This window comes from Rhea americana, unplaced genomic scaffold (genome assembly GCF_003343005.1).
Source record: "Rhea americana isolate MKP2758 unplaced genomic scaffold, rheAme1 scaffold_317, whole genome shotgun sequence".
Taxonomy (NCBI): Eukaryota; Metazoa; Chordata; class Aves; order Rheiformes; family Rheidae; genus Rhea; species Rhea americana.
In genome coordinates, this window is record NW_028186443.1 from 790,886 (window position 1) to 813,692 (window position 22,807).

Here is a 22,807-nt window from a genome sequence, read left to right on the forward strand (position 1 = left end):
GCGCGTCTGGTCGCTTCCTGGGCGCGTGTGGAGAGAAGCAGCGGGCTTTGGGAGAACAGCGGCGGGAGAGCAGAGACGGGCTGCTTTCCCCGCACGCAGGCCTCTGGGAATACACGTTCACACGGGTCTTCGCACACAGCTGCACGTGCTGTTATGCTCAGCTCCCGCTCCAGGTGGTGACTCCTGAGGTGGCAGCACCAATGGGCCCTGCCAAGCCACCGGGCAGTGCTCACCCCCTGCATCAGGTATACGCACAAAAACCCTTCCGCCAGCATGCCAAAGGCTGCCGGCCACAGGGCAAGAACATGAAGCATCCCAGGATATGGAAAGCTGGAAAATATTTTAAACAACTTCACACTATCAGAGTTAGCTTGTCAAGGATCAGCACTTTATGTCTTGTAGCCACAGCTTTTTGGTACAGTACAAGATTTACTGTATCCTCGAGCCATTGGCATTGCTCACTTGCATGTGGTACACACACACATTCACCCACACACGTGCACATTTATTTGTGCGCCTTGACCAGCAAATGYTTCCAAAGCCGGACAGATAACCCAGCTGCAGGGTTGGAGCCCCCTTGGAGAGAAGCAGCACGAAATTCAAGATCTAGTTTACAGCACTGAAAAAGCTGTGCAGAAAAACTTGAATTTCCTACAGGACAATGTGTGCTTGCTTATAGAAAGGAATCACCAGAAAATATGCAATCTTACCTAAAAGTTTTGTGTGTGTGTGTGTGTGTGTGTGTGTGTATTAAGCTCACAGTTATCAGCTATTTACTGACAAGGACAATAATACTGTAAATGGGAAAATACTCCTCTCCTCATGTAGAGTTGACTTTTTTACTTAAAAAATAATCAGTAAACATTTCCATTTTTTTGGAAAGCTTTTAATTACCAAGGAAAGTTTATACTTTTCACAGAATGTTTGTTGAAATTTCAATTTTCTGACAAAAAATATTCTGAAAGGAAATTTTCAACCCACTCTAAGCAGAGTATAGCAGCACCAAGAAAATCAAATTGTTTTTTTTTTCCCAGACTCAAAAAACACAGAATAATCATGAAAGCCTATTATTTGGAAAACTGCCTCTCATGCATGCATATAGGACAATCTACAGTACGAGTTAGAATACCAAAAACTCAGAGACTTCCTAATCTCACTGCAGATTTAAGGACAACTTTCACTCTGTTTCCTTTCCCACCTTCCCTCAAATAAGGAATTTGGTTCCATGTTTTGAAAGTCTAAAATAATACCCATCTTTCTGTTACTCTTTGAAACTCTCATTTTGAGCTCTCACAGCTGGGAATGTATAAAAAAATGAAGCACAAAACAAGTGATCTAATCAGAAGAGGGAAAGACAAAATAAATTCTCCAAGTTTCAATTTACCTAGGAGATTTTGATGCACAAATAACAGTAGGAATTTGATGTTCAGCTCTCCTGTGCAACTAAAAATCTTCCGTCTCTGTGTCTCAGTTCTATTGTACATAATATACTTTTTATTTTCTTTAATAAAGTCCTATCAAGAAATAAGATTATTCTTTTTGAACCACAAGCAACTAAGGGCCTCTTTTCAGATCTGAGCCATAGCCCAGAAAAGAAGATCAATGGGAGGTTTTTTGTTCGTGGGTTCTCAATCAGTTCCAAGTGTTTGTGTTTTACCACTTAGAATCAATCCAGAGTCCTAGAAGGAAAGAAAAACTTTCCTGGAATAGCAGCAACATGTCATCTAATTAAAACAAACTCCATTTACCTTTCTCTATGTCTCCGAACAAGAGGCTTCTTGAAATCTATCCAAATACAATGAAATCAACTCTTTTCCGCCAGCAACAAAAGAGGCCCCAGTTATATCCTATCTTTAAATGTGATCTGAACCTGGAGGAATATAAAGTTCCAGCTAAATTAGCTGCTAGCAAGGCTTGGCTGGACATGCAACAGAGGAAGAACAATAATTTTAAAAATGCACTCTGGTTACAGCCAGGATTTCTAGAGGTAGTGATGCTTGAATGGAGGTATTTGGCATCAGAAAAACCCAGACAAGGACTACAGTACCCTCAAAATCTGATTTGGAAAAATCTCCAGGCAGGAAAAGAGAAAAACCTGACTGAGGATAGTCCTATCAGCGTGTTATTAGTAATGCTCCAAATACTACAGCCTACAGTAATAGGCTGTAGTAATACAGTATTTTGAACAATTTCTGTAGAACGATCATGTGTTTTTTTAAGGATCTTATGGCAATTTTAAAGTATCTAATCTACCCTGCAAGCAAACCACCATCCATGTAATATATTACACTTCACAGACTATCTCAGATAGTCAGTTTAGCTGTCTCAAAGCGAGGTTCTGCTCAGAAAACTGACAAYTAAAAAGGGTTCCGGCCAGACACCAAGTTAAGGGAAAAAACAAAAATGTTTCAATCCAGAACAAAATATGCCAAATTTACATAAAGAAAATAGTTTGTCTTTGAATGAATGCTAGGCCAATATGCTCAGCATAGGCTCTGATAAAAAAAAAAAGTTTGAGTTCTTTCCATCTTGCATATCAACAGGAGTGATGATGTTGAAAAGCTGTATGATGTCCATTATGTCTTCCCTGGTGTTCCTGACTAGGACCTTCAGTGGTCCCAGTCAGGAATTATGGACTAGAGTAATAGAAGATACTGATATCCATGCAAATGATGTTCACTCACGTGAACAATGCATTTGCAAAAAGATCTGCTCCCATCAGAACAACTACTGCAAGCAACAGCTACATGAGCATTTTTCCTAGCATTGGACAGAGAAGGTCACCATATTTAAATTTGTAAGCAGAAAACACAAACACTTCCACAAGTCTGTTAAGATTCCTGTAAAGATTATTTTAAAAAGAAAAGGAAAAAGAAATAAAAGAAAATTTGTTTTTTGTGTGCTTTGTGTGTTTTTGTAGAAGTCTGTGTAGCTGTTTTGGCAGATCTGCACTGATCCATAGCCATATTTTTTCCCAGTGTTTAGAATCTCTGATAGCAACACTGTACTCTAGTACAACAATGCTAAACTAAAATAGTTTTATTGGCAGTTTTAAAACCTAAATTGTTCTCCTTCTGGTTTGAGAGTGAAAATTTGGCACATCAAACAGGCCAAGAGATAATCCAGATTTAATTTAATCTAATCAATTGATCCTATTGTGTAAATGCAGGGATAGTGTAAAATAAATGTAAATCCAAATACTAGCATCTTGGATTATCTGATAGCATATATATAAAATGTGATAAAATAAGTGATTACTCAACCACCTGTGTAACATGGAACTAAAACAAATATGCATCAATATTGCTTGGCAAGGGGAAATTCTGCTTGATTGAGAGTTTCCCTTTAGTGTTACCATTTGAGCTTCAGCTTTGAGGGAAGAGGCTGATTTTTCTAGTTTTGTGTGTTCGCATATTACTTCCACTGCACAGTAAATGGCTTTTCACAGTATTTTTATAGTACTATGGTGTTATAGGCACATACATAACTATGGTATCATTTTGCCAGAATGCATTCATAGAGTATGCTGAAATACCCATTTCAGTGACAAATGGGGATGAGAATATAATGCTCGTGCTTTTCTTTGATGATTTAATTGGCCACTTCCTCAACATGCATGAAGTGGTAAAGCTCCACTGAATTCAATGAAAGGAAGCTAAGCTACGTTGAATGAGTATCTCACTACATCTTTATAAACCACTGAGTTAATTGCCTCACACCTTGAATCTGATCTGGACATTAATTTTATGGAAGCATCTGGAAGATGCTTCTATTTTATGCTGGTGCAAGAGAGAGGACAATCTAGCTCTCTCTTTAAGATTTTAAAATCTAACATCCCTCCTGTCCTGTTCCCTCTGCTTTCCACCCATCTCTGTATTACTGTTTTTCAGGGACTCGGAAGCTTAGTTGGATGGGATGGAATTTCCTTCCAGTTCTCCCCGTGAGGTGCAGAGAATAAAAGCTTGGAATCTGCATCTGCTGGCTTTGTTTTTATTGTGAGCGCAGCAGGATGGTGAAGAGTTTGGAAAGAGGCTTTTCCAGCTCTGTCACCGATCTGCTTAGGCTGGGGATCTGTTTCCTCTCAGAAGATCTACATCAGTGTGAACAGTGACATCATATTACTTATCTCCCTTGGTACACACTGAGGCTCCACATAGAACCTTCCTCCACTCCTTCCTTTCAACCTCCAGAGTCAGCATTTGCTGCAATCCTTTCTGGTTCTTTTGTGTTGCAACCTTAGCAGTTAGCAGTGTAAGCCATAGCCTTCAATGCTCACCTTGCAGACAATGTCCAACTATGAAACCTTCTGAGCTTACTCCTTCCACAAGAGACTCTACAGTTAAAAGCCCCGGCTAATGAAAGAGAGCAAAGTGGTGGCCTGCAGTGAGTTACATGCTCAGTATTGTTGCCCAGAGGCCAGCATTGTTCAAGGAAAATAGCTGTAACTGCATCTGGCCCATGGGGCGCCAGTGCTAAGCAGTAACCAGACTGCTTTCTACCAAGACTTTAATTCAAGGGAGCCTCACTGAAAGGCACCCTGTCTTTGGATGCTGCCATCACCATTCCATATTGCAAGACAGTGGCACTTGCGTGCCTGGCCCTGTTGCACTACCTAATGTATGATATCACATATGTTAGGACTCAGAAATTGTTGAGCTGTCTGCCTGTTCTCCAAGGGGCTCTGCGTACACAGACACTAACATACCTCCATGGAACTACCTAACAAGTCAGTGTCAAAGCTGCAGGTAGCAACTGCCTGTGATTTTCCCTAGGTTCTCCCTGCTAGTTACAGGAGGACTGGCATGAGGCTGATTTACTCTTTCCAGCGTGGGCACTGTTCTGTGTGCAGATGCACCGCTGTGATTACAGCTGGAGCAATGCCATTGATTCCATTTACTCAGTTTACCACAAGTTTGATTCTGAGATGAAGCATGGCTCTCGCCTCCTGCTGCTAATGTGTTCTGTAAGGATATTAGTTATAACTGTGTGCACTATGACTATTGAACCAGAGGATAATCAGGCATAGAGCAGATAACAGGGATGTTTAAAAGTCAAGGGCACTTATGCCTGTCGTCAGTATAGTTCCAAGTTTGACCCAGCATCTGTTTATCCTTAGTGTAAACCAGGACAAATTCTATGTACTTAGTGAAATTACGGTTATATAAAGCTGAGTGAGAAGGGAATCAGAATAGGGGGCTCAAAGGCTGTTAGCAGATGTTCAAGGTTCTGCTATTCCAGTGAGAGAAAATACTGTCTCCATCTTTCTGTCAACTATCTGCAAAAAGCTACAGTTAACAATCTGGCAAACTGGCATCCAGAAAAGGAAGTCTTTCTGCTATCGAGGAAAGAGATTCTATCTGTATACTGCAATCCTATGTGAAGAAGGGGTGTCTGTTCATGGCTTGAAAACTGGACTTGGAGGCAAAACTAGTCTCCTCTGGCACATTTTTTTTTGCATGGCATTGGGTAAATCATTTTACCTCATGCCTCATTTTCCCCTTCTGTAAACTTAGATTATTGATACTTTTTCAGCATTTACCAGTACTGCAAGTGTTCCTTAATTAATGGGCCAATCAAGTAGTGCCTATTTATACGAGCACATTAGGCCATGTTTATTATTTTATTTGCTGAGAATTATATCAGAGAGAGGATTTATTCAATTCTGTAGAGATTTAATTCTCTTTCACATGGGTTCTATAACTTAATTCTGTAGCACAGTTAATTATGTAAATTATGTAGCACAGAATACTATTTTTTTTCCTGCAATTGGTTTGCAAGGAGACACCCTTGACAGTGATCAGTGTCCTACAACCCTTCATGTGCTAAACTGTAACACAAGGCAGCTAGCTACTCAGTTAAATTCTTTTAACCTAAATATAGTTTCTGTCTTTCTGAAATAGTTTGAGGGGAAGAAAAGAAGGGAAGGGTTCTCATACTAATAGCTTTTCCATGTGTACTGGAGCATTCTCCAGCACYAGTATTCTTCAATACCCAGCAGAAGCCAGACCTCTAACCACCATATTTCTATAAAACCTGTGGGTCACTGCAATTGTTTTGCACCTGCACAGTAGTACATGAAGTCCTATAAAGCAGGGCTGATTAGATACAGTGCAAATGGTAGAGCAGACAGACAGCTGAAGACAGAGTGGCCTGAATTCCAGCTTTCACTTCTCAGCAAGCCCAAAACACCATAGTGTGTGCTATTTTTGGTCTTACACAGAAGTTAGACATTATATTTTTGTAGTAACATTACATCGTGTAAGTTAGAAGTATCATTTTTTAACTGAAATATTTAAACAACAGCTAGCATTAATGTAGTCATATCAGCACACACATTGCTCAAAAGGGTAGAGCTTATCAAATAGGATTGAACTCCTACAACAGCAGCACCGTTCAGAGGCCCTTCTGGTATCACAGCAAAACCTAACACAGTCAATTCAACTACTCTCACTGACTGTAGCAGGTTTGGATCATTCCCATGGACAAACACTGGCAGCTCCAATATCAATGCTGCTCTAACAACAGAAGCTATGTCAGGATTTGCCTCTGCTGATACAGACACCCTGAACAAACGATACCTTATTTAAAGCAGGCTGCCATGTACCTAGAAGGTATAAAACTAGTCTGACCTGCAGGCAGACACATTCTACAATGCCCCTGCAGCAAACTGTTCTCTACACAGAATATTTACATAATATTATACACTATATCCCTCCTGTCCTTCCCTTAATCAGAAAATTCTTGGCAGACTCCTGAAATCTCTGGCCTTTGCAAAATATGTAAATATATTATTTAAATACTTCAGCCCAACAGTGAAAGCTTTTTATCTTTCTTCCCAAAGGCGATAAAAAAAAGGCATCAAAATGTGCAAGGACCAATCCTGCAAAGTGAGGAGCACAGCCTGAGAAATGTTACATGGCCATGTGTCTGACTGTATTCAGGAATACTCATCCTGCTTTACCCACGACAACACATTTCGCACCCCTTTTATTATTACTGTTTACTTATTTGTATGATGATAGCAGAAAAGAAACTCCATCATAGGTCAGTGCTCCATTTGTGTTATGGGCTAAACAAACAGTGAACAAGAAGGTATTCTCTGTCCCAGGATGGGTACAATGTAACTATAAAATAGCAGACAAACTGGTTAGTGACATGATATATGTAATGTGAAGAGCAGAGTCATCCTGCATAAGGCTGAGCACAGTCCGCACAGGCCCAGCAAAAGGTGCCCACCACTGCTATGGTTATGCAAGATTAAGCCAATTCTACTCTGGCCACCATGGTCACCACAAAACCACCATGGCAGCTAAGGTGGTTCTCTGCCTTTCAGTTTGCCAAGCATCTAAGCACAGTGGCACCATTTCCACTGGCTTTGGTAGAGAAGAATCAGGCTCACCAATAAATGGCATCAGCAGTTGCTAGGAGGCCCGGATCACCGTCAAGTTCAAGGTAACTGAGCAGAGGTACTAAATGGGAGCATCTACATTCTTTCCAGGCCAGCTCAGTACCTGGGAGGTAGTTTCGTACAAACTCCTGCAGTATCCTTATGCCCAGAAGTTTATTTCCAGTACCGAAGAAACTTCAGTTGAACAAGATAATGGAAAGTTCTGCCTTTCTGCACACTTAACAGATAAAAATCTGCTTGCATGGTATCTTCTGAATTTCTGAAAAGCCTCTAGATCGCAACAATATAGCCTGTTTCACATGTGCCAGTGACAAATGAGGTCCAGATGCTCTCTTCCAGAAAACAGTCTCCAAATTAAGCCGTTGTGCCGGTCTATAGTTTGATCTTACCATGAGACCCAAAAGAGTAAAGGCATGTGTTACTTCCTTTCCTTTCTAGAGCTTTGTTTTTGGTAAGCAAAGCTCAAAACCTTGGAGATACTCAGTCACTCTGGTACTCACAGAAAAGTATATATTCCTTGTTTATTCAGTAAAGTGTCAAATGGGAACATTACATTCTGCATGCTCCTAAATTAGAGATAGTTTGAAATGAAGAAGGACTGCTGCCTTTTGCCTTCAAACTTCTTACTTTTCCAACATGCTTCTTCTCCCAGGACTACTTTATGCTTTGACATGAAGTATAACAATACAATTTATGTTAACATTCTGAGTTAAATACTTATGCTAATAGAAACCCTAGCCCAATACACTTAAAACTATGTGACCTTTTATGGCAGGAAAGCTGCAGCCTTGTGATATGCTGTTCATGTTTTATCTGGTAAGTGGAGAGAAGACCCACAAGTCTGGAGCGAGTAAGCAGGCACACTTCCTCAGCTTCAAATTCACAATAAAATTTCTAAAAAAAATCCCTGGTAAGACATGAAGAATCCTAATTTTTGGCATCTTTCACCTACTTAGAGCATGGTCAGAAGACTACTGAACACACCTAACACAGTCTCACCAAAGTACAGAATGTGAAAGGGGCTTAAACTCAATCTCTACATCAGACCATCTTTACTTCCAGATCTGTACTTGCACCTTGACTATTGGACCCAAAGAAAAATCTCTTTTTAAGCTTCAATTTCCTTCCCTGAGTAACCTCAGAAAGATCTTGTAAGTAAGAGCATAAAGCTGCCTTTGCAAAATTGGCTGCAACCAGACATTACTACAGCAAGTAATTGTTAGGAATTAATCAAGGCATACACAGTAACTGTCAGAAAGTCTGGCTTCCAGACTTGTTCTACTGAGCCATTTCTTGTTTTTTGGTAAGAGTCAAATTACTGCAAGAGCAGCAAAAATAATGACAGCTAACTACTTACAGTACCATGTTGCTCTGCATTTTACAAGTAATTGTTAAATATAAGAGCTTAATTATGAAAACAGTGAGATCACCAGATTTATCAGACTGAAAGCCCTTCAAACTGCATTACTTAAAATTAACACAAGACTCGCTTTGGTTTTCTTTAAATATACACCTTTTAGTGGTATCACCTTATCCTCCTAAGGTCAACTCTTACAATTTCCTGCCAGAATATTACATAGCCTCAAAAGGAATTATAAACAGTATGATGCTTACAGTTTCCAGATAATGACTTAGGTGCACAGAGGTCCCAAACTATAAATGGAGGAAGCTCTAGGTTATCTTCAGTCTTGTTGTTGGACAAGAAAATTCTAGAAAGGACCAGGGACTTTATTTTCTTATGTGCATGGCTCCTTTCACATAACCCAAGCAGTGGGGAGAGGCCTTAAATTATATTCATAGTCCTACAAAGTTCTTTTCTGTCCAGTTAATGACTCTTAACCATACTAAAATTGGAAATTCCTCTTCTGTAGGAAAGGCTAGGATGATGTCTGTCACCTCCCCCTATTCAATACCTGAAAATAGAAGCCTGGCTATTTACTTCCATCAGCCAGAGGAGGGATYCCTCTAAAGCTGGTGGGACTATACTTTGATGAAACTGGTATTAGGGGAGCAGGCAAGCCCAGCACACTGAATGTGAAGTGGTTCTGCCCAGCTGAGGAAGGAGACAAGCTCTCTTTATTCTCACAATGATGTGAGAATAAGTTTCAGCTGACATTTCCATTCTATGCGGAGTGTCACCCACCATTCCTCCCCCCCCAAAAGACACAGAGAGAAAGTGAACTTGTTATTTCTCCTTGCTTGTTTTAACAGCCTGTCTTTTGCTCCTTTTCTTCCACTTACGGTTTTTCTCAATCTCCTCCACACTTTCTTCTCTATTTCCTCATAAAATCTTTCTCTTTCTTCACTAGTCATCACTTTTCCCACTATAGTTTTCTCATTATGGATAACGGAACTGCTTTGTATGCAAACTTTCCAAATAGTATTTTAACATTGAGTTCCCAGCAGAGGATTTAGGGAAAGAGAAGGTGTGAAAGCTTGGAGGGGAAGAAAAGAAATATAAATGACATCAAATGAGTGTGATGGAATAAACAGAGTGGTATGGCAGATTTGGTCATCATTCACTTGATTTTACAGACTGAGACAGCAGTGTGCATGTCTCTGCCCAACCAGTACTTTATGCCTGTATAGTATGTGTAGGTTTGTCTACATGCATTTGTGAACCGAAGCCTGAGCTGGGGAATCATCACTTAAAAAAAAAATCTTTCTAGACTCAACCTACGTCCTACTGATTTAAGACCTTTAAACACATCAGGCTAACCTAAGAGCAAAGTAATCCACTAACATTTATGCACCAAGGATTTAAAGAAATGCCTTAGGTATAAAAAAACCTTTTGGATGGTCTAAAAATCATAGAAGCAGGTTGTAGAATGAGATGAGTTGGCTGCACGTGAACAATTGCTGTTCATAGGAGGTTTCACAGCTTGATGGCATGTGAGGTTACAGGATTTTAACAATTAACTAAAGTAGTATAATCATTGTTAATATTAAAAATTTCTTCTTAATCTAAATATTAATCTGCAAAGCTTATTTGAAAATAGCTGAAGATAACAATTAATTCATATGGGGTAATCACCGGAAGTCCTCAATTGTTTAAAATAACTGAGGGACAACTTTTCTCTGTCATCTCTGTTTGGCACCAGGGATTATCACAGCACTAAAATAATGAAGGCAGAAAAGTGACAGAGTACATGCACTAGGCAAGTGCCTGCAAGTATATGTGCAAATAAATCTATCCATAGGCAGCAAAAAGAGCAGCCGCTTCCTGATTTGCGCAAGGTCTTTCAGCTCCTCCTGGCATGTTCACTCACTGCAAGAAGGACTAGTAGAACTGTCTCTGTTACACTCAAGACTGCCAAGCTCTACAGAGGGTAACATTTAAGAGACAGCAGTTGCTGCCATGGCTGCAAACTTTGTTTTCTCAATACTGGTCTCGGATAACATTGAGGCCCAGTCATCCTCTTCTCAGCAAATCGCTACCCGATTGTGTTTCTGACAGCATTCCACTGGTGGTTCCAATTCTTTCCAGATCAAAGTTCTAGCTCATCATGGCAGAAGGCAACCTGATACTTTGGCCCAGCTCCAGCTGGCACAGGACTGCCAGGCGAGGGGAGGGCCTCAGAGATGGGACACTTTTTGTCAGCACCTGTCCCAAATTACTCTGTTACAGAAAAGTGCTTTGTTACAAAAGAGATTAAAAAATGCATGGTCCCTTTATCAACATCAGTTCCCTAATCCTAGTCTCCAATTTAGCACCTGCTCCACCATGCACAGCATCATACAGTGTGACTTATTATTAGCTATTATTTTCCATAGCACTCTGCTTAGCAGGGGCTGGGGGAGACACCACAGAAATTCTGAGACTGAGGTACAGGAAAGGGAGATGAAACTGCAAGTTTTATGGTGTGCTGCAAACATGGCCCAGGCTGAGGGTCTCACAGGCAAATCCCTGGGAGTGAGGATGAAAACCTACTACTGTAGATGGGATGTAGATGCTATTTAGATGTGATGTTGCATTTGGAAGGAGCAGGATTGCCCAATGCTATGGGAAGATGACAGACCTGCATTCAGCACTGTGACACCCCTTCAGGCTGCGACACTCTTGCATGCTCCCATAGCTGGGAAGTTTTGCCCAGGGAGTTGCCAAGAGATACACAAATCTCCCCACCAAAACAGCCAAAATTTTGCTTCCAAATCAGCTATTTATGGTTAATACTGCCCCTCTGCTTTTGTCATTATTCTAAGAAATACCTGTGCCAAGCTTATGTAGAGCTATGKGAACATTAAGTGAGCTGTACCGTGGTATTCTTCCTCATGCCTTGGGTATAATGTACTGCTAGGTAGCCCACTATCCCACTTTGCATTCCCAAAATACTTCATAAACTCCTCCAATTTCCATTACAGAATTCATTAGGATTGTTCAGCTGTTTATCAGGCCAGGGCTTGATAGTGGCTTTCCTGTCTGATAATACTGGTTGCTGAGCTCCTCAAACATCCTTCACAAACCCTCCAGCACATTGCTGTTTGTGATACAAAATTTCCACCACTTGGATCACAGCCTAACCAGGATGTCTGCTTGTCTCTTTACCTGACTGCGGCTCCCTTTTTCCTGAACACTGTATTCTTCTGGCTTGTTACCCTTCCCAGATTACTACAATCTGTCCCTCTCCTTCTCATTCTATAAAGAACCAATTTCAACACGTCTTCTCTTGGAGGGAAATCTCGGTTGTGAAAATGTGCTAGCAATCTGTGGTAAAACTGTACAAATTTGATATAGTTCCAAAGAGGGAGTGATCAGCTCTTGTCCTTCAGCTGGAAAATTTTAGCTGTTGGTTGCTGTGGAGTTTTGGCCTACATGGCAGGTGGGACACGTTGGTTTAATGAACATTGGCAATAGAGTCAAGTGTCTACGAAGGGTATATGAAGGGTAGTCATGTAATCTCTATAATATAGTTTCTGAAAGGTTGAGAAAGGCTTCTACTGAAGACACAATCCAGACCTTGCATGTTGCCATTAAGCATAACAGAAGGAATAAGCTCAAGCTTTTAAACAAAGTAAATGTACATGCTTTACTAGTAAGTTAGAAGATAACAGGGTAAATTCTAGTCTCAGCTACAATACTATAGTAAATGTGCAGTCATTCTATCTATTCCTGTAGAGTTACTTGAGATTTACAGCTGTGTCTCTAAAGTTAGAATACAGCCCTTACTCTTGAAGATCTCATATATCAGATTTATTACAATGTTTTTCCACTTAACTCCTATTGAAAGACCTTCCTTCCTTCCTTCTTTCCTTCCTTCCTTCCTTCCTTCTTCTTTCTCTTTTCCTTCCTTCCTTCTTTTTCCTTCTTTCCTTCCTTCTTTTTCCTTCTTTCCTTCTTTCTTGCCTTCTTCTTCTTCTTCTTCTTTTTTTTTTTTTTTAATATCTGGACATAAGTTAAATCAAAGCCCCAACGCACTGTAATAGGAAGGGATAGGGAAACTGTGTATGTGAGAATAATTCTGGGAGGGGCATGCTATAAATACAGAAGAGGGAATGTTAACAGGGAAACTAAAAATAAATGGGGTGGTACAGATGAATCTCTGGTGTAACTCCCTTGACCTCACTGGAGTCACATTTTGTTTCCACTGAAGCATTGCCTTCAACCCTGGCTTTATATGTAACCCTTCATATATCGCTAAACATGCTGTAATGCACTAGTTAGGTTCTCTTCAGTTCAAAAGTCCTGAACAGAAAGAAAAAGAGAACAGATCTCAGCCGTTTATGTATTTTCAGTCATGGAACTACTTAGGACTGTGCAGGGAGACTGCCTCTCAACTATAGCAACCACCTAATAACAAGAACACCAGAACATTATTTCTATATGTAATCTTCAGTATGAAAACATATAAAACCTTATGGCAGATATTAAAGGACATTTCAATATATTTCCAGAAAACAGCTGTTCAAACAAGAAAAGCAGGGAGGGAGAGGCAGCTCCCTCTGTATCCCATCACTGTATCAATGTGATTATTTTTTCTTAAATTCTTCAATTGTGTTATCAGTGAAGAAAAATGATGCTCTAGAATCAGGCCTCTTGCCTCAGTGCTGTATCAGCATGTGCCCAGACAGTTGTAAAGAAGGCAGCCAGAAGAATGCATCTCTCTGTTTGTTTCTCTGCCCTACGATATGCCCCTCAGCAAAGAAATGTTTAAGATTCTCCTGATGGAATTAGACTAACATGTCTTCCTCATCCTCCAACCTAAATCAAGACAGAGGATGAGGTCTTTCTTGGATTTCTGGTTTTCAACTTTCCCGTAAGACCTAATTTTTTCCAGGCCTCCTCCCCCACATCCCATGCATTTAGAAGGGTGGGGATTTTGTCCACAATCTGCAGGGCAGTGCTGAATTTGGCAGTTCCTTTACCTCTATCAAGTACTGAGGCAAGAACTTAGCAGCTTTGTTCCAAAGCAGCACAGGCAAGGAAAGCCCGAGAGCTGATTAGCAGAGCAGAACAGCAGGCACTCAAAGGCTATTATTCTGAAACCAGTGGAACATATATTACATTTTTTCACTCTACTTACAAGCTGCTTACAGTGTAGACTGGCACTGGGCTGTCCACACGAACAGTGTCTCTCAGCGAGGCAGTCCGTGTGGTCAGCAGTATGTCTGCATGGGAGCTTGCAAGCAGAGGTGAGCTCACTCTTCTGTTACAATCAAACTGGAAGCTCTATGAATGTGATTTCCCAGAGCCAGTCTCTGAGAGAGATGAGATGTTACCTTAGTAACACTGGTCAGGGCCCGTAGTCCACCATTCCTCAGAATATGTACAGACTAAACTAAGCTCTCCTTTGAAATACCTGGAGCTATGACCACAGAAGTGTCAAGATTTAGAGAGCCAGGGGGCAGATAGAAGTCTGGCTTGCACTGCTACAGAACATGCAACTTTGTTCTTAAGATTTTTGGCAGTCAACAGAAACAGTTGGGATTGTACAATGCCTCAAAAGTGAGAATTTACTTCAGTGAAGACTCCTCTAACAGGAGCCAGGTTTTAATCCATTATTAGTCACTGTGAGTGCTAGAAGGAAAGCAAACCAAAGAGTTTATATATGCTCATCAGCATCCCCTTCTAAGCAGATGTCTTTAGAGTAGGAAACTGCAGGTGAGATGTCAGGAGAGGCCTTTCTGAGCTTGGGAAAGGTCAGCAAACCGTCTGTCTGGGCTCAGTAACAATAACAGGGCCTGTAAACAAGCAGTAACATTGCTCTGTAATGACACCCCCAGTGAATTATGACCAGCAGGGGCTACGTGAAAGCAGGAGAAAATAAAATGTGGTAATGTGAGCCACAGCTTGGACATTGTGCTCTTTTCGGTGGAGGGATATTATTTTCACCAAATACAAACATGCTTAGTATACAGCCCAGAAGAGGGAGATGGTGCTATTACTGGCATGATGATCTGATGTCTTTGTGAAGCTGCGAGCTTTATAAAAAGTTGTCCAATGTGACTTAGAACGGCCGTATCACTTTGCGTGTATTCAACAATGTTCATTGAAAAACACTGAGATCAGAAGGCCAGTGATTACAAAGATTCATTTTGAATAGATGTGCCCAGTAGAGAGATTCTGGTAAACAAGTAGTTAATCCAAACGCAGTTTCTTTCCACCCCAGCTCTGAGCTGCATGGAATTTTACTGGATGATTGAACTGAATGGCACTGAAATAGGGGTCCCAAAAAGAAAACACTGCAGAATAAGTGAGTTCATGTGTATGGCATGAACATTTCTGGAAAACAGGCTAGAATGCAAAAGCCTGAGAGAATTGCATTTGAGAGTTAAGATTTGGCAGAATTAATACAACCTTGAGATTAAACAGAGGTCAGAATAAAGTGGAGAGAAGTAAAATCTGCAGCTAGATCTATAGCCAGCTGAGTACAAGAATTGAAATCAAACTGTCAAGTAAAAAAAAAAAAAAGAAAAAAAAAAAAAAAACTCATCTCACAGTTTGTTTTTCTGCTTTTAGTGAACAAGATTTTATCTCCAGGATACRAGGCTTTTTGTAGTACACTCTACCAGGAGAAGAGGTACCTCCCATATAGTGAACAGCCGAATGCAAAGAAACATGAACTCTAGGAACTAGATACTTAAAACGTCACACCAGAGTGCAGTCAGGCTGTGATAATCACTTATGGAAAATATTATTTTTGAGAAAACTAACCAGTTAGATTTCTTTAAGAGGCCTGTTGCAGGACAAACACCATATGGACCTCAGTGACACATCCCTTTTGCATCTCAAGGGATCCAACAGAATTACTTGGTGCAGGGTTAGTTCCAGTCTCCTTATGTTTTGCCTTGATGATGAGTACACTGAAAGGGAGAGACAAGGAAAATCTCATGACCCAAATAAAATCCATCATTTTCATCAGGACACTGAGCACAGTCAAGTATTCCAGAGAGTAGCACCAAAAACAGGTATCAGGTCACCTCCCTTGAGCAGCTCTACAGCAGCCGATGGAACTGTTGCCTCAGTGGGGCAAATCTTGGGGCAGCTGAGAATTACAGTCCAAATGCAGTAATCTTGCATACTCTCCTCCTCATCTGCTCCTTATCCCTCCTTATCTCATACAGAAGACTACAACCTAAGAGCCAGGAATCTGCATATTATGCCACAGTGAAGAATGCAAATTTATTCCTTTTCAGAGGTACTTACTGACCTAATCAAACATGCAATCAGAGTAAGCTAAAAAGCAGAAGCCAAGTGCTAGAGCAATGGGGCTAGAGCTCTCTGAAAACAGCCCCTGTCAGACTGCAGGACATCTGAGTGGGTTCTGTCAACAGAGGCACCTTTCTTTGGACAAAACACAGAAGCAAGGAGCCTGCCCTGCCACATTTTTCAGACACTGTCACTACTTCTATTTTGGTTCACCTGCAATTTGGGAATGACTCTGTTCTGACAATCTAAAATTTCCCATTCAGCCTTCCATTATATACAGTGTCCCTCAGCCTGCTCCTGAATTACTGATTGTTGTTAAAGATCTGCTGCACACTATCTCAGAGATAGCTGTATCTCATTGAGGCGCAGGGATATTTCTCTCTTAACAAGCAATTTAGGGAAATTTCAGCTCTGGAAAGACGTATGTTCCACACTGCAAGGCAAAAGACATTCTGAAGGCTCTCAGAAGTAGCCTCTGCACTGCTTAAATATATCAGGGACATTATGAAAGTTAAAGTAATGCCTATAGGTCTCACCTACTGGATTTTAAACCAGATGGGATAATTAGATCACCTCATTTGCATTCCCAGCTGTGCTCCATAGCCCACTGAGAGTCAAAAGGGTGACAGCAGGCCCATGAAACAGTCTCAGTGTATACAGTTTTTATTTCAAATTTAAGAGGAGTAGTGAATTTCATTCAGTACTTAAAATTACCTCCTACTGCATGCAGGGAGTCCCTTTTCATGTGTATTTCATTAGTTGGAAAGATGGTTTGAGAAGACCACAATAAACAATTTGGGGGTTGAGGAACTCAGAGTGGGGATGGGGACACAGGCTAGAGCTGCTGGCTGGAAGGAGAGCTTTGTAAATTTTGTGCTGCTATGGAGGTGGACAGATGGGAAGCTAAACCTGATGGTGAAATGCAATGTAACTACCATCTGCAGCCCTCTGTAAGCATGATACTACAGCTTTTTTCTCTGGAAGAGAAAAAGACAGACAGAAGGATGGACAGATGGGAAACTTTACCTTTGCTAGGTGCGCTTACTAATGGAATCTGGATATCTAAGAGGCTGAAACAACATGTGAGTGAATTCATCCTCATCACTTAATCAGCACAGCTGCAGAGTTGACATGCATGGAAATGGGGCTAAGGGAAGCCCAGAAGCATCGACAGCCACGAGCATGCAGGAACGAACTCATTATCCGGGTCTCAGCCCCCGCCCGCGCCCCCCTCCCGCCGCGACTGCGGCCGCGCCCCATTCGCGGGCGGGGCACACGCGGCGCCGGGGAGCACCGTGGCGGCGAGCGGGGCCGGAGCTTTCCCGCGGCGGCGGTGGCGGGTGAGGGCCAAGGACGGCTGAGGTGGAGGGTCGGGGGGCGGCCGTGAGGCGAGCGCGCCCCTTCGGGTGGCCGCGGGTGTCGGGCTGCCGCCTGCCCGCTGAGGCCGTCGCTGCGTGGAGGCGGCGGTGCGGGGCTCGGGGCGGCGGGGGCTGGGGCCCGGCTCGGCCCCGCCGGGCGGGGTCTGCGCGGCGCCGCGTCTGCCGCAGCGCGGGTCCGACTTTGCCTTCGCCGTGTGCCGCCTTTAGGGCCCCGGCTCCTGCCCAGCGCGGGCCGGAGCGTGCGCTCGCCCCTGCAGCCGCAGCCTGGAGGAGCGGGGCCGCGGATGGGCCCCGGAGCGGGGTTGCGGCACGGCGTCGGCGGGAGGTCGGCTCCTGTTGTGGCAGGCGTGGCCCGGAAGACTTTTAGAGGTGATTCCCATCGTCATGGGGGCAGCCAGAGCCCCTCCAGGGCTGTGTGAGGGCACCAGGCTGCTCCCTGGCGTGTCTGTGCCTGGGCCCACGTGCCTGGAGCTGGGAGCGTCCGTGGGGCCAGGTAGAGCCTGCAGGCGCCGTGCTGACAGCTGCGCTGAGTCCTGTGGGGTGCCTGATGTGTGCTTTGGTGTGCCCTGAGGCCCTTTGTTTATGTTTTGGTTTGCCCTGGAGCCCTGTGTTTGCCCTCTGATGCCCTCAGGGGCCTTCAGTTCACATTTTGGGTTGCCCCCTGGGCCGGGAGCGGAGCTGTATTTGGGGCAAGCTGGCGCCGGGGCCGGTCCGAGGCAGGGGAGCTGCAGCCGAGCACCGCCCGCCGGACGCGGCAGGGCGGCTGCAGCGCGGAGTAGGTGAGCAGGGCCGGGGGGAGGAGGGCGCGCGCTGCGGGTCCTACGCGTACCCGCGCAGATGGAACGCCGTGGGCAAGGCGGCACAAGCGGGGCGCGCCGGAGCCGGGGGGAGGGGCGGTGCACCGGGGCCGCGGGGGGAAGGAGGTGCGCATGGGGCTGTGGAAGCCGGAGAGAAAGGAGGTGCGCGGGGGAAGGAGGGGGGCGTCCTGCGCCAGATGGGGAGGGTGTCTGGGAGGGGGAGGAGGGACACCAGGGGAAGCCCTAGGCAGGATTGTGGGGAGGGGAGCGGGGGGGCACAGGCAGTGTCGGAACTGACCCGGAGCGGGTCGCGGGAGGGGCCCCGGACGGTATTGGGGGACGGGATGGAACGGAATCGCCGTAGTGTCGAACTTGAGCGAGCGCTGCGGGGTACGGGCCCCCGCGGCATGCCGGGAGCGGTAGTCTTCCGGCACGGGCTTCCTGTCGACCATGTTTGTGCTTCGCGCGGCATGCCGGGAACGGTAGTCTTCGGGCACTCGGCATCCGGGCAGCCATGTTGTGCTCTGCCACCGAAACAGGAGACGCATGCGCGCTCCGCTGCGCCGTGCGCATTGTTGCCATCGCGTGTTGAACGTGCGGTAGTGCACCGGGACGGGGGACGCGCATGCGCTCCGCCGCGCTCACCGCTGTCCTCCGGTGTCGAAAGGTCAGTACTGCACACGAACATGGGCTGCGCACGCGCACTGCGCTCCGCCGCGCTCACTGCTGCCCTCGCGTGTCCACAATCCAGGACTGCCGCCGCGACCAGCCTCCACCGCGGGCGGAGAATGCGGCCGGCAGCCGCCGCACGCGCGTGCAACGCTGCTCACCGTCGCCGCTCCTCTCTGCTGCTTTGGTCACGGGTAAGCGCATGGGCCCTGCTCCTCGCCCTTCCCGGCGCTCGTGGACCGGCAGCGCAGGGAGCTTTCCCTCATCGCTGCTCCCCAGCGTCGCAGGGACGGGCAGTACCGTCTGGGAGCTGCTCCGCGGGACCCTCGCTCCGGGGCAGCCCCAGAGCCTGCGCGCTGATCGCTGCCAGTCTCTCGGGCACGGGCAGAGCAGCCTCGAGGCGAGCCCCGCGGTGCAGCGGCGGGCTGCGGTTCGCACGCGGGAGCCATTTGGAGGCACCGCCGCGAGCAGGCGAGGTGCCGCTCTCCCTGCCTCTCCGGTTGCGGCCGCAGCCGGCGCATGTGCGGTGCTTGGCCGCCGAGCTGCTGCTGCGGCCGCGCCCCGTTGGCGAGCGGCGTGTGTGCGACTCCGGGGAGCAGCATGGCGGCGAGCAGGAGCGGAGCTTTACTGCGGCAGTGGCGGGTGAGGGTCGAGGCCCGTTGAGGTGAAGGTTCTCGGGGCGCCCATGAGGCGAGCGCGTCCCTTCGGGTGGCCGCGGGCATTGGGCTGCCGCCTGCTTGCTGACGGAGGCGGTGCGGGACTCAGGGCGTCGGGGGCTGGGGCCCGGCTCGGCCCCGCCCCGCCGGGAGCGCCAGGCAGGGTCTGTGCAGCGCCGCGTGCGCCGCAGCGCGGGTCTGACCATCCCTTTGCCATGTGTTGCCTTTAGCGGCCCGGTTCCTGCCCGACGTGGACCAGAGCGTGCGCTTGCCCCTGCGGATGCAGCCCGTAGGAGCGGGGCCGCAGGCGGGCCCTGGAGCGCTGCTGAGTCCCGGGAGGCTTGAACCCTCTGGAGCAAACCGGCTGAAGGTGAACTGGAGTCAGGTACAATTAGCACAGCCCCAAGTTATTCCCTTGCGGAGTATGGCCAGGGGAGGGAGCAGATGAATAGAAGAAAGACGCTCCCAGACACCTTAAGGCCCCCCCCACTGCCAGGCACAGCCTGAAAAATGTTGACGGGTGGAGGCACAGATGCCAAGCTGATTTTTCTCGCTCTTTGTCTGAGCTGCCTCTCAGAACCCTCTGTATGTGCAAGATGTGGCTAGTGTGGGATAGCTGTGCTGTGCACGGTGCTTAAGGGGAGCATTAACCTAAAACGTCAGGTTAAGGAATTGCCTTATGATATAAAAGGCTCGCGAAAAGCCTAAGAGAACACTGATGGGCCCTGGGAAGCCCCAGGAATGCCACAGAAAAGAGACTGACTTTCAGGCATCTCCTCAGAGCAGGAGAAATGTCTTACTCCAGCCTGTGGGAGAATGGGTGTTATTAATTACCAGCTTTCCTTAGCAAAAGCATTGTGAAAGCAGACGGGACTAAAGCAGATGCATAGCAAGTTACGGACTCTATGCAAAGTTTAAACAAACAGCAATCTCCTCTTAAAGTAGAAGCAGTTTAGTCCTAAGTAACAGATGAGTGTAGCTTTGAGTAATGTGAGGAAAAACACCTATGTCAATCATGCTGAAAGCCTCGGGGAAGTTGTGTCGAAAACCTGGTACTCTCTTGGCCTCATGAGTCTTCTTGGTTTGTTTGGTTGGGTAGTCCACTGAGAGGGGACATCTTGAAGAGAAGCAGCTAGATCTGGTGATCTAGCTGTTCGTTTTGGTCATCACCTGTGAGGCAAGCATCCAAGCCTAAGGGGAATCTGGGAGCTGTATCAGCAAGGTAATAGGTCTGAAACAGAGACGGGCACCTCAAGTGCTATCATTTTTCTGTGTCATTAAAGACCGAGGGAGTTGTAGGTTAAGGGGGTGTATGCAAGGGTTTGAGAAAGGATACTGAACAGTAACAATAATACTGAAGCAGGATAAAAACAAGGTTTCATGGAAGATGGTGTAGGTAAGTATTAGGTGATGTGCCTGCCTGTTTAATAACCTAGCTCTAATTGCTGTATACCATGTTTCCAAACTGTTTACCCTATAACATATGATGCAAAGTGCTGTACTGAGACCTTTTCTTTAAGGGGGGGGAGAAGAAAGGAAAAGAGAAAAGAACACAGTAAAGAGAAAAAGAACATGCATAAATACTTTCATTGCCTTTCACTGGGAGTAAAATGCTAGTTTCTTTGTTACAGAGCTGGAACCAATGATAGCAAATGCTGACAGAGAGGAAACCTGAACAAGCAGTCTGTGATTAATTCCTAAGGGATGGGATGAAACAAGGAAGCAAAAATGCAGTGGACCCTTGGTATCCCCAGCAACTGCTAAAGAAGGAGGTGTTCTGCCATGGGCAAGTAAGGTAACTATTAATAATGACTGTTAGTTATTTTGGCCTCCCAGAGACAGCACTGAGGGCTGAGTAACCCTTTCCTACCCTGCAGATATCGTTAACAGCATCTGCCTTAGTTTTGCTTTGGCTGTTTCTATTTTGTTTTGTTATCATACATGCGTAGATAGAAAGGGAAAGATACAATACTTACTCTTTCAGATCGGTTGCCACAGCTGAAGTTGAAGAGACCAGAAAAAACGTAAGCAAGCTGAAGTGATAAAATCAAATGGAACCATCTGAGAGTTGTCTCCATCTCCCACAAAGGAGGACCCATTACTCCTGACTAGGAAGGATCGCAGTTAAAGCAGTGGGAATAACAGATCACCGATGTATAACAGAAGGTCTGTCTGCTTTACAAGAAGTATGCTACGTACATGTATTTCTGCATGTGTGACATTATATGTCTACAAAACATCCTATTTTAAAAGCTACAAGACAGTAAATTAATTAGCTTAGGAGAACGATGGTCAAGTGGCCAGAGTTACTGAAGAAGTGGGGGGGGGAGAGAGGGGGAGAGAGAAAGCTTTTGAACTGTAAAATTAAGAGATCATTTTCAGAGGGCTCAGTTAGTGCAACCCTCAGTTAGTTACCTGGCAATGGTATTTGGGGAAAGAGGAAGACAGTAGATAGAGGATATATTAAAGCCTCGTGGAATTAATAACCATCTTCTGCCCTCAAATTCCCGGGACAAGGCAAGCCTTTTTCAGTAATGCTTTCCGCATCTGCTGACTCTGTGGGAGCAGCACCATTAGAAAACAGCAGTAAGGGAAAGTGGGAGCCAGTAGCACCATCCTGGCATCCCCTTTGAGGCCAGAACACAAATTCTCTGTAAGAAAGTCCATTTAACAGCAGTCTGGGCTGTAATTGTCTTTGAGGCTTCTACCTTTGATAGCACAGGCAATCGAATGCGCTCAGGTCCTTCTGAAGTAGTAATGCCAGGCATACAAATAGACAGCAGGGGATCATCTATCCAAGTGGCTAAGTGGGCACTAATCTTAACGAGCCAGGGCAGTTACTGCGCAAGTCTTAGGCAAGACAGAGGAGTTCAGACAGACAGCCCGCTAGAACAGCATCARCCCAGAGGGTTTGCTAGCTTCCTCATGAGCGCCAGGCGTTGATGCATGTGGTCATTCGGTCAGACAGAAAGAAGTTTTGTTTGTTTGAAGAAATTTTATTTTGTCTTTACACCCTATAGCGGTAGTATTTATAAAATGTGTTAATCCTAGGCATTCCGATCGTCAGGGAATGACTGTATGCTGCCATGAAGAGCTACAGGGTATCGCCCTCAGACCTCTGTGAGTTATCACGTGTCAAGGGCGGCCCGGAAGATGCTAGAGGAAAGGTTCTCCTCCCAGTGCCGACAAGGACCCTTTGGCCATAGGAAGGTTGACCTTGTCCTTACCGGACCTGTGAGTAGTAAGCCGGA

General features: G+C 45.2%; 1 protein-coding gene across 4 annotated transcripts in view; it reads left to right on the forward strand.

Annotated features, from left to right (window-relative positions):
* The first annotated feature begins 17,324 nt into the window (after positions 1-17,324).
* Positions 17,325-22,807, forward strand: part of LOC146592843 (uncharacterized) — a 7,500-nt gene continuing 2,017 nt past the window's right edge. For 2 of the 4 annotated variants that reach the window (XR_014896523.1, XR_014896522.1), the window contains exons 1-5: positions 17,325-17,395; positions 19,787-19,941; positions 21,188-21,351; positions 21,541-21,722; positions 22,608-22,790. Coding sequence is in view for 1 of the 4 variants with exons in the window: in XM_085310340.1 (XP_085166466.1) it covers positions 18,857-19,094; positions 19,787-19,941; positions 21,188-21,202 (408 nt within the window). In the remaining 3 variants the exon portion in view is untranslated. The other 2 variants (XR_014896521.1, XM_085310340.1) reach the window with 2 other exon arrangements.